The sequence below is a fragment of the Jaculus jaculus genome, chromosome 16 (genome assembly GCF_020740685.1).
Source record: "Jaculus jaculus isolate mJacJac1 chromosome 16, mJacJac1.mat.Y.cur, whole genome shotgun sequence".
NCBI classification, from domain to species: domain Eukaryota; kingdom Metazoa; phylum Chordata; class Mammalia; order Rodentia; family Dipodidae; genus Jaculus; species Jaculus jaculus.
The window spans coordinates 52305467-52323678 of record NC_059117.1 but is presented as its reverse complement, the minus strand read 5'-3'; the positions used below and the strand labels follow the sequence as shown (position 1 = coordinate 52323678).

General features: G+C 44.2%; 1 protein-coding gene across 4 annotated transcripts in view; it reads right to left on the bottom strand.

Moving 5' to 3' along the window:
• The window catches only part of Znf385d (zinc finger protein 385D), a 1102298-nt gene that overhangs the window by 83796 nt on the left and 1000290 nt on the right, over positions 1–18212 (bottom strand). For all 4 annotated transcript variants that reach the window (XM_045136109.1, XM_045136110.1, XM_045136112.1 and 1 more), the window contains one exon: positions 14180–14342. In XM_045136109.1, coding sequence (XP_044992044.1) covers positions 14180–14342 — 163 coding nt within the window. The remainder of the gene's footprint in view (positions 1–14179; positions 14343–18212) is intronic.

Here is an 18212-nt window from a genome sequence, read left to right as displayed (position 1 = left end):
CAACTGCCTGTGACATCTCTGACCCCTCGACACAGAACTGGGGGTCAAGCTTAGGACCCCGAGCGTGCTGGGCAAGCACAGCGTGGACTTCGGCAATTCAGATGGGGTCTAAGCAGCCCTTCAATATGCTATGGCTCAAGGAGACCTTGAAACTTATGTTTCTTCTGATCATTCTCCAGAATAAAGGCCTCACAGGCTGGTGCCACCTATTACAACCTATCACAACCCTAGTCTGAAAGGGCCACCTCGATTGCTTTACACTTCAATGGCATTATACTCACACTTTCTCCTAACAACACTCTTTCTACCTTGAATGAAACTGTATTTATGTTGTGCTTTCCTAGCCAGATTAAAGATGGTCTAAAAGTGGAATTCCTAATGTGGATTTGTCTTAGTGCTCATGACTGCAGTATCTTGCATATTGCACAGACAGCTGTGCAAGGATGAGTATAGATAAACAGGGTGATAAAAGGGCAGATGTCCCAGAGTCTTTGAGGGTCTTGGGTTCAAGCCTCAGGCCTTTCAGCACTTAGGTCAAGGGCAGGACAGAAGCTTTAGACGCAAACTCTTCTTGGTTTTATTTAGTATTTTTTAATTAAAAAATTTTATCATTTACAAGCATAGAAAGCAAGAGAGATAATGGGCATGCCAGGGCCTGTAGCCACGACAGCCGAACTCCAGATACAACTCTGTGCATCTGCCTTTACAGGAGCACTGGGGAATTGCAGGTAAGTGCCTTAACTTCTGAGCCCTTGAGCCCTCTCTCCAGGCCTGGTTACACTTAGTTTTGCTGTCAGAGAAACGAAAAGTTGGGAAAGATATAAAGTCATGTCCAGTTGGGTCAGCTTCGTTGCACTGCACATTTTTGCAACCTGACCTTCACCTTGGAATTCATGCGGGCACTACAAGTGAGACTGACGATGAGGGATGCAAGCTGTGACCCAGAGTGAACTGAAGGTGCCCCATCCCCAAGTCCCAACGTGGCCTGCTCCCAGTGTGGTCTGCGGTACACCAGACTCTTCCCAATTGTCGAGAGGAAGTAGGTTCTGGGGATTCAGGAAGTCGGGCCTGGGAGACCTGAATCTTGAAGGTCACATCCAACCACAGCCCAAGGACATGTTAGCTAGAACCTGAAGGAATTGCAGAGACTCAGGAAACCAGCAAGTCTGACCAAGTCTGGGAAGGTTGCAAGAGCCCACCCTAAGGCTATGTAAAGAGGTAACACTAGTTGTGAGGAGTGAGGAGACTCTCCCGTGGAGCAGTGTGCTCCAGAGATGCTGCTGCCAGAGCTGGAGCCGGAGCTCACCTATGCTGACTGGGCTTTCCACCACGCGGCTGCCGCTGCTGGAGTAACACCAATATACACTTAGGCTCATCAGACTGGTTTTGGTGTAATCGTCCTTTGATCTATTGTTTGTGACCTCTCTGGGGAGAGGAGGTCCTTTTCCCTGTGACAGTCTTAACAAAAGCGAGGCCAAATGGAGATTGCTGTGACCTTCTTGAGTGACACCCACCTTGCCCTATGGATTTACCCTTGTTGCAGTCAGGTTCTCATTACTGGTAGAAGTCACCCAACTAAGAGCAGCTTGTGGGAAAAAGAGGTTTATTTTGGCTTACAGGCTCAAGGGGAAGCTCCATGATGGCAGCGGGAAATGATGGCATAAGCAGAGGGTGGACATCACCCCCTGACCAACATAAGGTGGACCATAGCAACAGCAGAGTGGGCCAAACACTGGCAATGGGGAGCTAGCTGTAACACCCATAAGCTCGACTCCAACTATGCACTCCCTCCAGGAGGCATCAATTCCCAATTCTCCATCAGCTGGGAACCCAGCCTTCAGAATACCTAAGTTTATGGGGGACACCAGAATCAAACCACCACAACCCTCAAATTTACCTCAACTCCAATGTCACAACTTGAAAATGTGAGGCATCGTCAGTATGACTCAATAGAGACTTTTAAAATGTTCTTAGTTCTCATTAGAAACCGAAGAGGCACAGCAATTTCATGATGAATCTAAATGCAATTATGATAATTAAAATAGCAGCTTAATTTTAAGCTGTCTCTAGGAAGTGCTCAGCCCAGTGGTTATACATTCAAATTCCTAGTTATGCTGGTTAATAACTTCGATTTATATTACAAAGTAGTCAAATGTACAGTTTAGCTAGTAAAACTTATTGACTATATGCATTAAAATCATTGCTATATATTTGAAATGTGTTGTTTTTACTGCTAATTGAATTCTTGGAGTAATCTTTCTAAAATGTAATGCACTATTATTTATTGGTACTTTTAGATATTTTATTTATTTATTTGAGAGAGTGAGAGAGAGAAAGAGGCAGATAGAGTGGGTGTACTATGGCCTAAACCGCTGCAATCAAACTCCAGAAACATGTGCCACCTTGTGCATCTGGCTTAAGTGGGTACTGGGGAATCGAACCTGGGTTCTTTGGCTTTGCTGGCAAGCCACTTTACCTGCTAAGCCATCTTTCTGGCCTCTTAGTTATCTTTAAATGTCAAACGGTGCCAGTTGTTAGGCTCAAGATGTATGGGATAGAGGTTAAAATTTTCATGGAGTGATCAAAGAAGAAGATGAATTATTTTGGTGCATGCTGGGACTGAATTCACATAGACGCCTGGAAGTGGGATCAACTGCGTAGGAGAGGGAGGATGGGCACACCTGCATGTGCTCATATACACAGAAACATACGTGGAAACACATTCATCTGCACTGCATGGACTGATTGCTCTAAACAAAACTGAGTACAGGGCTGGAGAGATGGCTTAATGGTTAAGGTACTTGCCTCCAAAGCCTAAGGACCCATGTTTGATTTTTCTGTACCCACGTAAGCCAGATGCACAAGGTGGCACAGGCACATGGAGTTCATTGGCACTGGCTGGAGGACCTGGCATCCTCCTTCTATCTGCCCCCCCCTCAAATAAATGAATAAATAAGTAAAATATTTTTTTAAAGTGAGTATATACATTGTTCCCAATCCTTGAGTGCTTTTGGGTGGCTAGAGATGAGAAAAGATGTAGACAGTGGACAGAAATTATGAGCAAAGGGTAGAGGCAATTCATACAGGCAAACATTCACACAAATGCACACATGCACAAAAACATTCTGCTTCATATTTCATTTCTGTTCCTATTAAGTGTCAGCCTTTTGGATTTCCCACTCTGCAGACCATGTCCTCTGTGTGGCCACATGACTTCTACAGGTGTTCATGTACCATTCTGTCATATTTCATCATGGTTCAACCCTTTGTTATATTTATAATTTCTATTTTACAGTTGAAATGTTTCATCATACAAGTTTATGCCTACTCAAAAGTGGCATATTATTGGGAAAAAAAATTTCTATGGACAAACACAGATGCAGATGTTTCCATAAGTATGATAAGTCGATAAAGCTATTGGCAGCTTTATTTACTTATTTGTTTCAGGTTGGGGTCTTACTGTAGCCCAGGCCAACTGGAAATTCATTATGTAGTCCAAGGCTGGGCTTGAATTCACAGCAATCCTCCTACTAGCTCTGCCTCCCAAGGGCAGAGGTATTAAACACCCTGCCACTATGCCTGCCTGCCCATCTTTAATTTTTTAATTTCAGCCAGAAGTCTGGTATCTCCTAGAGATGAGTGAGGTCCTTGGGTTATCATTTACTTTATAGAATTGAGATGTGAGGAAAAGACAGTCACGTAAGTACACGGCACCTACATGAGCACACGAGCATTTGCTGTGAAGAGGTTTAGGAAACCACACGCCCAGAACAAGCAAGGCTCCTTTGGTATGTTAAGACGTAAAACTGATGCAGCCTGGAAAACCAGTGTGGGGAGGAGTTGGATCCTCAACTCTCTTCTCCGCCTAGGACACATATTCAAAATGGAACCACATCTTCTCAACCCTGGAAACATTAACCAGGGGCAAGTATGTCTAGTCACAGTGATGGCAACTGGAGACCAAGGCCATGCCTGAAGGACCTGCCTCAGGCTGTCCCCTTCTGAGGCAGCATTCAACCTTCCCCACAACTACTGACTCCCCTTCTCCCCAAGTTGCGTACATCCCATCTCTTCTGTTACCTGTGAAAAGGGTAAAGAAGCTTCCAGATGCCACTGAGGCCTGGACCAGTCACTTTCCTGTCATGTGGATCCCAGAGCATACGATACATTTGGACACCTCTTCTACTAATCTGCCTGCTGCCAATCAGCAAACCCTCTGAGGACAAAGGGGAGGAGTTCTATCCCTTCATGTGTGCACATGCACGTCAGGATCCAGCTATTTATATACTGACTGACAACTGTGCACGGCTTATGATTTTGGACTCAATCCCCTCCTGTCTTATACACCTTACATCACAAAGCATCCTCACTCGTTCTTCACACCAAGTCCAGTGCAGCTGAGCAATGCACTGTGCAATTCACCCACAATCCAGGACTGGTTTTATGGGATGCATCTAGGTCAACCCACCAAAAAAAAAAATATATATATATATATATATATATATATATATATATACATACATACACACACACACACACACACACACACACACACACCATTTATCTTGGTCTTCTTGAGTACATAAAAGAACAGAATAAAAATAAAGTTCTGTTATTTTCATGTCACCCTTAAAGTGCAATTTGTCACTATTGATTCACACACAATGATCCCAGAGCCATAATATTCAAATTCAAATAAGTGTTAGCTGTTTTCCCTCCTTGTACTGAATTTCTCTTCTGTTTTTCCACAATTTCCTTTAAGAGCTTCTACTAGCTGGCTCTCCTGGCACTTCTAACATATCTTCTAAAAATATTAATTTATTTCCAAGCAGAGAGAGATGGGGAGGGGAGAAGGAGGAGAGGAGAAGAGAGGAGAGGAGAGGAGAGGAGAGGAGAGGAGAGGAGAGGAGAGGAGAGGAGAGGAGAGGAGAGGAGAGGAGAGGAGAGGAAAGGAGAGGAGAATGGGCACGACAGGGCCTCTTGCGACTGCCAATGAACTCCAGATGCATGTGCCACTGTGCATCTAGCTTTCCATGGGTAAAGGGAAACTGAAACTCAGTTGTTAGGCTTTGCAGGCACTGTCTTAATCACTGAGGCATCTCTCCAGCCCCATCTAAATAAATATTTTGACAAAGGAATGCTTGATGAAATCTCTTTCTTTCTTTGACCAGTTGTAATATTTACTTTTATTTTTATTATTTATTTATTTATTTCAGAGATGTGAAAGAGAGAGAGAGAATGGATGTACCAGGGTTGGGGGTGGGAGGGTGGGGGGACTCTACCTTCCTGCGCGGAAGCGGCAGGCCAGAGGCCATTGGCCCCCTGCTGAGTTCTAAGTGCCCATGGGCAGGAATTCTAATTTCCTGTGTGGAAGTTGCAGGCCAGAGGCCTAGCTGGGCAGGGCAGTTAGGCTCAGGAAGTTCCACTAGACCTCACATTCAGGCCTCTCAAGGCCCAACACATCTGGCTTACTTGGGCACTAGGAAATGGAACCTAGGTCCACAGGCTTTGAAGGCAAGCACCTTAACTGCTAAGCCATCCCTCCAGCCCCTTTAATCAATCTTGAGCTGTGCAGAGAAAAGAAAACTCATTGGAAGCATGTGTGATATGTCAAGCATAATTAAACTCCTAGAGGGACTTACATGCAATGGGATCTTGTATCATGGAGGGGAATGCCCCATGAAGGCTTTGCTTGGAGAGTGGGTAGGAAAAGAAAGATGTCAGGAGCTATACTATTCCTCATGTGCTGGGAGGGGCACTGGTACACTTCTGTTATCACACCACTAAGGCTAGAGAAAGTGTACTTTTGGGTAACTTTCTATTTCAACAGAGTTACAGGCTTATAATCTGTGAAAGAACATGTGTCTCTTCTCAGACAAACCAGTTGCTGCTTTTGAAGACACGGCACCATCCAATTCTTCAGGAATAGGCATTACAGAAAGATTCATGCTTATCGAGAAATCTGTATGTAGTACATGGGTGCATTACTTATACTGCATCACACAGGCCAACATAAGGTGCTTGAGTAAGAGATAGATAGCTTTCTCAAGTCAAGCTGAGGTTGTCTTTTATTATCTTCAATATTAAGGATATTTGAGGCTAAAATTAAGAAAAGCAAACTTGGGGCCAAAAGTGGTAGTGCATGTCTTTAATCACAGCATTGGAGAGGCAGAGGTAGGAGGATTGCTATGAGTTTGAGGCCAGCATAGAACTACAGAGTATGAAATCCAGATCAGCTTGGGCTAGAGTGAGACCATACCTCCAAAACAAAACAACAAAAAAGCCAGGCGTGGTGGTGCATACCTTTAATCCCAGCCCAGCACTCGGGAGGCAGAGGTAGGAGGATCACCATGAGTTCAAGGCCACCCTGAGACTCCATAGTAAATTCCAGGTCAGCCTGGACTAGAGTGAAACCCTACCTCAAAAAACCAAAAAAATGAATAAATAAGTAAATAAATAAAAAAGATGAAAGAAAGAAAAGCAAGCTTAAGACTTGAAAGATGGCTCAGGGACCAAAGGTGCTTGCTGCAAAGCCTGATGGCCTTGGTTCAAATCCCCAGTGTCCATGTGAAGCTAGATGCAGAAAAAAGAAAAAGCTGGTACATGCATCTGGAGTTTGTTGGTAGTGGCAAGAGGCCCTGGTGTGCCCACTTGTTCTCATTCTCTCTCTCTCTCTCTCTCTCTCTCTCTCTCTCTCTCTCTCTCCTTGAAAATAAAGATAGAAAGGAAAGCAAACCCATCCTTTGTTCTTTCTGAAAACAGAAATGCATGAATGCTAATTTAAATTCACCCTCCACTGAAAACACCTTGCCTATTTTCTAAGTGACCCTGAGATTAGTTTTTCCAAAAAACTATATTTTAACCTCCTTTAAAGCTCCTAAATCCTAAAGAAAAATAAGATGGGCTCCTAGCATAGTATTTCATGGGGCCTGATGTGTACCCATAGACTGGCAAGTAATATGCAAGAGGAAAAAAATGTCCTTAGTGTGGATGTGAGGCTTGGCTCCCATTATACTTATGCCAGTCTTGGGCCATCATCTTTACTTTGGATATCATCTTCTAAGGCCCTGTGGTGGTTAGTTTGAATTGTCAGTTTGATAAGGTCAAGAACAGAAATGCCCCTGGCTGGGTCTGTGAGGCTATTTCCTGGAAGGATTAACTGAGCAAGATCAACCTTTGCCCTCTAGAGTGGGCAGTGCCTTCTCTCAGCAGTTCTTGCTGGTGAATTCATCTACCTGGTCACTGGCATCTTTTGATGGCATTGGAACCCATTGCCCTTCGTACGTGGACTGAAGAGCTGTGGCTCTTCTGGAACCCCCAGGCCTCAGTACTCAGGGAAGGCTGCTGCTGTGCAAGTGTTTCACCGTGGGCGTGAAAGTGGTTCGCATGGGACGTGTCAGAAGAGTGCCCTGCTGTTGGCTGTTATCGCTTTCCCTGCTTCCCCCTGCTGATGTGACAACATGATACCAGCTTCCCGCTCTTGCCATGCCTACCCTAACATGATAGACTCTGTCCTCCGGAACAGTAAACCGAAGTAAACTCTCTCCTACACTGCTTCTGGTCACATCCTTTGTCTCAGCAATTAGAAGGTAATCCTTTCCAGTCACAGATCTTCCCAACGATAGAATTGCAAGTATTTTGCTCTTGGCACCTTTGAGTTGGATGAGCAGGCATAGGGGATTGCATTTTATATTTAACTGAAAGAACAAGATGCAGGAGTGGGAGTGGGGGCAGAAGTAGGAGGATTACTGTCAGTTTGAGGTCAGCCTAGGACTACAGAGTGAGATCCAGGTTAGCCTGGGCTAGAGCAAGTTCTGAACTGGAAAAAAAGAAAGAGAAAGAAAGAAAGAAAGAAAGAAAGAAAGAAAGAAAGAAAGAAAGAAAGAAAGAAAGAAAGAAAGAAAGAAAGAAAGAAAGAAAGAAAGAAAGAAAGAAAGAAAGAAAGAAGAAAGAAAGAAAGAAAGAAAAGAACTCTGGGAAATGGATGCAAGGTGATTACTGAGTTAGGAGAGTGAAAAGTTATAAAGTTGAATTGTGATTTAGTAGCTTAATCTGATGAATATAGTTGCAATTCACTAAAAGTTGGTAGGGAGAATTATGCCAGAAAGCTAGGAGAAGGTGTTCTCAGACCTTACCAATGAGATGCCTCAGTAAACTATGAGCTCAGTGGCTAATTAACTGCTGATGGTCCCTGAAGGACCTTTACGACTACCCAGTGTTCTGTACTGGTGCAACTAGGAAGCCATGATAGCCAAAACAAAACAAGAAGTAATTGTCTAGTTACATTTGATGACTTTGAACAAAACGTGGATTCTGAAATTTGATGACAAGTATCCCAGAATGCCTTGGCTTAATGGGAACCATTGTTGTACATCAGAACCATCAACTAAAGGGTGAAAGTCTAAAGCTTTACTACGCCTCACTTCACAAACAACAACACAGATTCGACTGCCCCAACTTTAGAATAAATGCCCTCTCTAAGGAACCACTTGGCCTTTAATCCCAGCCCTCAGGAGGCAGAGGTGGGAGAATCACTGTGAGTTTGAGGACAGCATAACACTACATAGTGAATTCCAGGTTAGCCTGGGCAATGAGGGAGATTCTATCTCAAAAACCATGTGTGTGTGTGTGTGTGTGTGTGTGTGTGTGTGTGTGTGTGTGTGTATGGCTTGTATGGCTTTTACCACATATCATCAAAATAATAAGTAATGCTCAAGGAACACATGAAAGGGCTGGTAAGATGCCATAGCAATTAAGGCACTTCCCTGCAAAGCCAAAGGACCCAGGCTTGATTCCCTGGTACCCACATAAGCCAGAGGTTCAAGGAGGCATATGTGTCTGGAGTTCGTGTGCAGTGGCTGGAGACCCTGGTACAGCTAGCTATTCACTGTCTCTCAAATATGTAAATAAGTTTTTAAAAAAATAAGCTTGAAGGACTAGGTGATTTATGATCCTTTTTCCTTTTTTAAAATTTTTTTGTTTATTTTTATTTATTTGAAAGCAACAGACAGAGAGAGAGAAAGAGGCAGATAGACAGAGAGACAGAACGGGCACACCAGGGCCTCTGGCAACTGCAAATGAACTACAGATGCATGCGCCCCCTTGTGCTAATGTGGTCTTGGAGCATCGAGTCTTGAACCGGGGTCATTGGGCTTCACAGGCAAGCACTTAACCGCTAAGCCATTTCTCGAGCCCCCTTTTTCCTTTCAATTACTAATGGTGCTCTAACCCATTACATCAAATTCACCTCGTTGTTCTACCTTGCTACCATTTATCTGCATTGGCGTAGAATTGTCCACACAAGCCAGTAGTCATGTCCATACCCTGGCCTTTCTGTTTAACTCATGGGGAAAGAAAAGGCACAGCTGGCATGTGAGTGGCAAGTCCCCAGCATCACAAAAGCCTAGGCCTAGGGACGACTGCCGCCTGTGCCTTCCCAATGCGACGCACAGAATGAATGAGCTTCCTCAGAAATGAAGAGAGCTCAGGTGACGCTATTACAAAGAATCTCATCAAACAAGCCTGAATTTATAACCTCATGCAAGTAGTACCCAATCTTAGTCACATTTTTTTTTTTTTAATTTTTGTGTTTTTGAGGTGGGGTCTCACTCTAGCCCATGCTGACCTGGAATTCACTATGTAGTCTTATGCAGGCCTTGAACTCACAGTGAGCCTCCTACCTCAGCCTTCCAAGGGCTGGGATTAAAGGCGTGTGCCACCACACCTGGCTTAGTTACATTTTTGAATGCAACCTGAATTTCTTTGAACTGTTCTTTCTTTATTCCTTCTTTGTTTAGTTTACTTTCTGAGATAGTGTTTCAATATTGGATGTGTACCCCGCAGGCCACTGATCTATCTTTCCTTGCTATAATCCCATTTCTCGCTTTGGGAATGGAAATATTTACTCCTAGCCATTATGTCTTAGAAATATGTAGCTTGTCCTTTGATTTTATAGGGCTCATAGCTAAGAAGTTGTCTTTAGTCTGAGATGTGATTTTGCATTTTGCATGGTGTTGGGACTGGTAGGAACTAGGGGATTTTAAAAGTTGGACTGAATGCAGTTTGTATCATGAGATGGCCATGAGTTTTTGGAGGTCAGGGCTGGAATGTGATGGCTGGCTGTAAAGCCCCTCCCCCACATGGCTGCATGTGCTTGTGATGGAGCCTTGTACTTAGTCCCCAGCTGGCCCCGCCTGTGGGAGGTGGTCAGTGCCAAAGAAGGAGTATCACCAGGGGCTGGGCCTTGAGGCTTATAAGTCCAGCCCAGGTTCAGAACTCACTCTTCCTTCCTTCCTCCCTGCTGATATATTAAGATGTGATGCACAACTCTTTTTCCTGTGATGCTTTCACCACCATGATGAAGGTTCTCCTTGAAACTATAAGCCAGAAGTAAAACCTTTCCTTCCATAAGCTGCTTCCTGTCAGGTCTTTGGTCCCGGCTCTGAGAGGGCAACTGCTATAGAATGCCTTACTTCCTATCGCAATGCCCTTTCCACTGATACTTTTACTGAGCAATTCTGGCTTGTCTATTTTGTGAAGAGTCTTTGTCAGAGCCCTATCCAGAATTTGTCTCCACACAACTATTAAAAGAATGGGAGCTCTGTGACTGCCACATTCTAGTCTTCAAGGTGACATGTGGAGGTCATGGCCACAACTTAGTTCTGTAGTGGGAATAACATGGATGGAAGCTTTTTCTAATCCAAGCTCATAGTGCTATGCACAATAAGGAAATGTATTCCAATAATGTCCACTTTAATACAGGAAGGTTTTGTTTTTACATTTTGAGAAAGATACAAGTTAATCCAAATAGATAGTTTTGATTTAAAAACTATGAAGGATTTAGAAAATTGGAGGGGGCTAATTAATAAAATGGTGCTATAACCAATTATACTGAACTCACCTCTTCATTCTACCTTGCTACAATCTTATTTGTATTAAAACTTTTTGAGGGCTGGATAGATTGCTCAGTGGTTAAGACACCTGCCTGAAAAACCCAACAACCCAGGTTGAAATCCCCAGTACTCATGCAAAGGCATATATACAAAGATGTCACAAGCCTCTGGAGTTCATTTGCAGTGGCTGGAGGCACCCCCATGTCTCCCCCATCTCTCCTTGCAATTAAATAAAAAAATATTTTAAAAGTGTTATTGGGGCTGGAGAGATGGCTTAGCAATTAAGGCATTTGTCTGCAAAGACAAAGGACCCAGGTTCAATTCCCCAGGACCCACATAAGCCAGATGCACAAGGTGTACATACATCTGGAGTTCATTTACAATGGCTGGAGGCCCTGGTGTGCCATTCTCTCTCTGCCCCTTCTCTCCCTCTGTCCCTCACAAATAAATAACATAAAGTTAACAAAAGAGTTTTTGTGGGCTGGAGAGATGGCTTAGCGGTTAAGCGTTTGCCTGGGAAGCCTAAGGACCCCGGTTCGAGGCTCGGTTCCCCAGGTCCCGCGTTAGCCAGATTCACAAGGGGGCGCATGCATCTGGAGTTCGTTTGCAGAGGCTGGAAGCCCTGGCGCGCCCATTCCCTCTCTCTCCCTCTATCTGTCTTTCTCTCTGTGTCTGCCACTCTCAAATAAATAAATAAATAATTTAAAAAAATTTTTTAAAAAAGAGTTTTTGCATTTCTCAGTGATAAGTGGCTTTGTGGGGAGGGGACCCCATCTCTGCCACTATATCTGAAAGCAAATATTATACTCACCTGTTCATTACCCTACATCACCCTACAGGCACCAGAATAAATCAGTGAGTGCTTAATTATGAAAGGAAAGACAAAGGCTTTTCCTATCATTTTTGCACCTACATAAATGGAATGGCAAAACCCAGATCTTGTGCTAGATACAAGAAATGAATATGAAGACCTCCCCTCCACCCCTCTTAAAAAGCAGAGTAAAAAACTTGGATATACCAAAGAAGCAGCAGTGGAGGGAGACAGGCTTCTGTCATCCAGTGGACATTTTACTTAGAACCCACAACATAGTGGGCAGGTTGTGAGCACAAAGCTAACAGATGCATCCAGCCTCAGCCTTGAGGTGCACCCAGGGTTCCTAGGAAAGGAAGGAGACTTATCTACCCAATAAACCTATGTATGGAACACCAAGGGCAGTGTGGAAAGCCAGTTTCCCTTTTGGATTCACACAAGAGCAAGCACCTCCCCCATCCTTGGAGCAATGTGAATGTAATGAGTGGATATGACTGTGCACACTAGTGTTAATCTGCCCTACTCTTTAGCATTCTGTACTTTATGTGACATAACAAAATACTTTTGAAAAATTTTTGAAATTATTTTTACTTATTTATTCAAAAGTGACAGAGAGATAAAGAGGCAGGTAGAGACAGAGAGAAGGGGCGCACCAGGGCCTCCAGCCACTGCAAACGAACTCCAGACGCGTGCACCCCCTTGTGCATCTGGCTTATGTGGGTCCTGGGGAATGGAGCCTTGAACCAGGGTCCTTAGGCTTCACAGGCAAGCGCTTAACCACTAAGCCATCTCTCCAGCTCACAAAATACTTTTAATTAAGAGAGTCCCATCAGCCAAAATGTGAACATCTGAGTTTCCTCACACATGGCTGGAAGACAACCAGCTGTACCAGTTCCTGTGTTTTAATCTTTCTTCTTTCCTTCCTTCCTCCCTCCCTCCCTCCTTTCTTTCTTGAAAATGAGAAAGAGCCAGATAGAGAGAAAGAATGGGCATGCTACAGCCTCCAGCTACTGCACATGAACTCCAGGTGCATGTTCCACCTTGTGCATAGGTACTGGGGAATCAAACCTGGGTCCTTTGTCTTTGCCAGAGCACCTTAACCACTAAGCCATCTCTTCAGCCCAGTTCATCTGTTTCATTTATTTATTTATGAAAGAGAGAGAGAGTCAGATAGAAAGAGAATGGGCATGCCAGGGCCTCCAGCCACTGCAAACAAACTCCAGACACATGTGCCACCTTGTGCATCTGGCTTTATGTGAGTACTCGGGAATCAAACATGGGTCCTTTGGCTTTGCCAGCAAGAACCTTAATTATGAAGGCGTCTCTTTAGCCCAGTTCCTGTGTTTTAGAAAGCAATTTATTATAGGTATATTCACGAATCACACAGGATCACCTTTTATGTAAAATCATGTGTGCATGCAAGGTGTGGTGTGTGGCATTTGTACACAGACTGTATGAATGTGTCATACACAGATGCACATGGTCCCATATGCAATGGGAACAGAGGCCAGAGCAGAGCATCAGAACCCTCCTTGCTTGCTCACCCGCCTTGCTTCCATGAACATGGAGCAGCTCCCATTTCTCGGTCCGACCGGCTGACTTTGTGAGCACCACCAATCCTCCAGGCACTGCCTCACGGGACTGTGGTTGTCGACATGTGTGGCAACTGTTTATGTGAGTTCTGGGGAATCGAATTCAGGGTGGTTGTGGCCCTCCTGGGCAATCATGTGCTCACGCAGTGAACCATCTTCTCAACCCTTCATGAAAACTCATATGAGGGTCAATAATCTGATTAAGCTGAGGAAAACCCCACTGGCTTCCCAGCTGTGGATATGCTGGTCAGATGTTGTAACAGCTCTGCCCCTGCCCACACCTCAGACTATTCAGAGGCCATTACCCACTATGACAATTGTGTCAAGGAATCGTTGACAACACTAACACTTACCTGTGTATGTAGACTGAAGGTCACCCACAGCCACAAACCCCAAATCACACAGCTGCAGCTTAAAACGATGCAGTGTTTCAAATTTATGAGAATAAAGCCTCAGCAATACAGCTCTGGCTGGGCTCTTCCCTGCTCCTTGAGCACACATCCTCAGCTGTGTTCTCACGGTGACATCGAATCTGGCATGCAGTCCTAAGTAAAGTATGCTGTACAGATGCTAAAGATACAAGCTGAAACATGCCTATTTCTCATACAGGGTTAGGGGGCATGGCTCCCCATGACTTTCTGATCCCCAGGTTCCTCTAAACAGCCACAGGACTGGTTCAGAATGCAAAATATGCAATAGAGCTATTGATTTTCTGAAGGTGTTGGAAAGACAGGAGGAGACAGTTACCACTACACGGGAAGACGGCTCTAAGGGTGAGCTCCGTGTGCCAGGCACATTGTAAAACAGACACAGGGTTAGACAAAGGAGGTGGGAGGCCCCAGAACAAACGACCAGAACGTTCACAAGAAACATCATCATTTAACCTGTTTTGTCAGAGCTGGTATTGATGGTATTGGTAGTGATGGAGGTGAAGGTGGCCTTTGGGGTCTCCTTGGCAGTGGCACATTTCTGCTTATTTTTCATGGCTTCCAGCGCTTTGAGCTTCTTGGCGTGTTTCGTGCCTTTATAGTGGGCAGCAGCCTGGCTCTACAAAGGAGAACAAATGAACCACGGAATCAGGCTCATTTCTCAACTGGCATTCTCGGTATGACTGCAAATACAGACTCCCTTTCAATAACAGGTACCATCCCAGCCAAGGCTGGTTGAGGCCATGTACTGAGATTCTTCCTTTGGAACGATGCTGGAAAGCAGAGGAAATCACGTTCCAGCAGCCTTCGGAAGGGCTGAAGAGGTGGCTTAGCAATTAAGGTGCTTGCCTGAGAAACCTAAGGACCCAGGTTTGATTCCCCACTTAAGCCAGATACCCAAGGTGGCATGTCTGGAGTTTGTCTGCAGTGGCTGGATGCCCTGGCACACCCATTATTTCTCTCTCTGTCTCTCTCAAATAAATAACAATAAAATATTTAAAAGCCTTACGAAGCATGAAGAAACATCCAGTCACTTCTCTTAGGAGAAATTAAGCTAAATACTAAGATATCAAGGTTTTATTTGTGGAGTAAAAAATAATAAGAATTTACACCCGTGTTGCCTTTTAATTCTGCCACCAAAGACGCTGGGCTTGCTCAGAGAAACAAGCGCACTAGAGAACTGAGACTCTCACGTTCTCAGCTCACACCTCTTTCTATGTGGTGACTTATTATAATACAGAGTCCCCAACAAGTGTGTACAGGAAAGGCTCATGCAGAATCGGGCCGAGGGCACTGTGAAGACAGAGAACTCAAAGCAAATTGGAGAATTTGTGTTCAAATGGAGCCATGCACGAGATGGGCCTGTCCCTGATCCTTTCTGTCTCCTGCTTCCTACCAGTGGGGCTGTGACAAGTGCGCAGTTGACCTCTCAACACATGAATCTGGGGTGCCAAATTGCAGATCCCATGTTCTGTTTTTCCTTTTGAAGTAGCTAATGGATGGGCATAATTCTTTTACCTGTGGCTTCTAAGATTTCTTTTCAAAGTTATTTCATTTTGGAAAAGAGAGGGTTGTTGAGGCTCTCTACATAGCTACATAAGACAGGCGGGCCTAGAACTTGAGACTTTTGTGACCCAGTGTGATGGTTCAAATGGATGTCCCCCAACACATTCAGGAGTTTTTAAAGCATGTCATTTAGATCTCCAACTGCCTGGCTGGAGGAGGAGTCACTGGGCCGATCCTAGAGTCCAGCCCTAAGATGGATCTGAATTCCAACCTCAGATCTGCAAAGTGCCCGAGTCCTGCCAGGGTTCCCTGAGACTTGGCTGCCAGCGTTTTTGCTCTTGCTTCTGGTGGTGGGTTTTCTCTTTTTCACATTATGGGACTTCCCCTGGATCTGTAAGCTTCAAATAAATGCCATTCCTCCCATAAACTGCCTGTTTTAGAAGTTCATCCCAGCAATATGTGGCTATCTAGTATACACAGGCTTCTGACTGCTGGGACTATAGGCATGAACTACCACGGCCACCATACTTTGTGTTTAAACCTGGCCTTTAGGGTGGTACAAGAGACACACGCACTGAGATAGAATGTCATGTTTGAAGAAATGTATTTGTAAATGTCATTCAGAAGATAAAGCTCATTGCTGGCAGAGGTGAGATGGTGTGTGGGTACAGAGGGAGATTCTTATGCTCCAAGATTTCTCAAGTTATAATTTTTCAAAAGGTCTCCTTGAAAAAAAAAAATCTCAATGGAGTACTGTTTCTATATGACTAACTATTACTTCCCATTGATTGTTCCAACTCAGCGTTCCACTTTGCTCATAAGAAGCAATACTCCTGCTTCCTCTGCACTGTGGCAGTAGGTAGGGCTTGTGTTGTAATATGCTTGGGTAACACGTGTAATATTCCATGCCTTCATTGCATCATTCTGACAAGATGTTCTCAAAGGACCAGGTACCCTTATTGAAAGAACACCAGACAAGGAAAATATCTCTTAGAAACAGCTTGAACAGAGAGAGTACACTCATGCACCATGTGCACACCTTCAACAACACAGAACACCAAAGACACAACATGAGCTCAAAGAGGATGTTTAGCGACGTTATTGTTCATTGCAAAAAAACAGTGACAGATTGGACTACTCTGAGTCTAGATGGTGGGGCAAGGCATTTTGACGGACACATCTCTGCCATCTTTTCCTTCGTAGCTCCCCTTTTTCATTCACCCAGTGCTCTGGCCTTGTCCTTGGTGAATCACAAGCCATGTTCCATGAAGTGCACATGGTAGCTGGCCATTTCTGTCGGCTAGTGCTCTAAAGGATCTGTTCTTGTCTCTGCCAGTACCACTCATCTGGATATAGACGTGAATGTTCTTAATATATATTTAAATTTATATATATATACACACACATACACACATATATATGCCAGGCCATGCCTTTAATTCTAGTACTCGGAGGCAGAGGTAGGAGGATCAATGTGAATTTGAAGCTAGCCTGGGACTTCAGAATATGCACCAGGTCCTTTTGGGCTACAGTAAGACTCTACCTTGAAAAAAATATATAGATATAAGTAAAATGATTAGGTTTTAATTGATTATGCTACATTCACTTGTATATCTAAAATACATCTTTTCTTGTCACTGGGACAGGGTCTCACTCTAGCCCCAGCTGCCCCTGTTCTCCAACTCCTCCTTATTCAGCTCCCTCCACGCCGAAATTTCAGGTTTTGTAGCCACCATTGCCTAGACCCAAAACACACATTGTCAAGATCTATACCAAGTCTACCTTTTCAGTTACATTAGAGGAGCCTCTGTTTTAGTATACTGTACACTGAGTGCATGCCACTAGTTTTGAATTTATGAAACTTACTCCCTCAACAAAAAAGCAAGCAAATTATACAAAGATTCAAGAACCCCTTCTCCAGGGATGGAGAGATGGCTCAGCACTTACAGCACTTGCCTGCAAAGACTAAGGACCCAGGATCAATTCCCCAGTAGCCCACATAGGCCAGATGCACAAGGTGGTGCATGCATCTCGAGTTTGTTTGCAGTGGCCTGAGACTTTGGAACACCCATTCTCCCTTTCTATCTGCCTCTGCCTCGTCATCTTCTTCTTCACCTCCCTCCCTCTCATAAATAAATAAATAAATAAATATTTTAAAAATCCTTCTCTGCACAAATACAGGGGAGCCAGTCTGTTCAGTGACTCTCAGCTCAGCAAATGACGGGGGACAGTGCCACAGTCCAGAGATGTTGGTGGGGTCCCACTTGAGAACTCTGAGACATCTTGAAATGGAAAACAAGACAAGCAATATGCAGACCTGCTTTTTCAGTCAACGAAAGCCTTGAAGCACTCTGATAATTCATTTACTTACATATTATCTGGTCTTTCAAGAGAGATAACGAAGGCTCCCCCATTTTGAAAAGGAAATCACATAGACTTAAAGTGCTACTCAAGGCCAGGAAGTGGTGACTTCGGGAATGTGGAGCCTAGTGGGTTTGAGCAGCAGCAGAGACCAGTGTAATTAGGGTTGCCGAGTGTGTACGTATCGAGGTCCGGGGAAGGATATAGATTTGGCAATTATTTAGACCTACAGCCCATGCAATATTTCAAAGTTGCAACTCTTTCTCTCATGATCATAGACTTTGTTAAAAAATAGTTATTTAATTATTTGCAAACATAGAGGGAGGGAGAGAGAGAGAGAGACAGAGAGAGAGGGAGAATGGCACACCAGGCTTCTAGCCACTGCAGCTGAACTCCCGATGCCTGTGCCACTTTGCATCTGTCTTTTTGTGGGTATTGGGGAATTGAACCTGGGCCATTAGGCTTTTCAAGCAAGTGTCTTTAACCACTAAGCCATCTCTCTAGCCTCAGTCATAGAATTTCTGAAGCATTCTTGGGCTATTCTGACATAGAGTTTTCTCGTCTATGCACAGAGGTCATAGCTCCTTGGTTAACCTTGGAGCACCTGTGTGAAATAGAAACC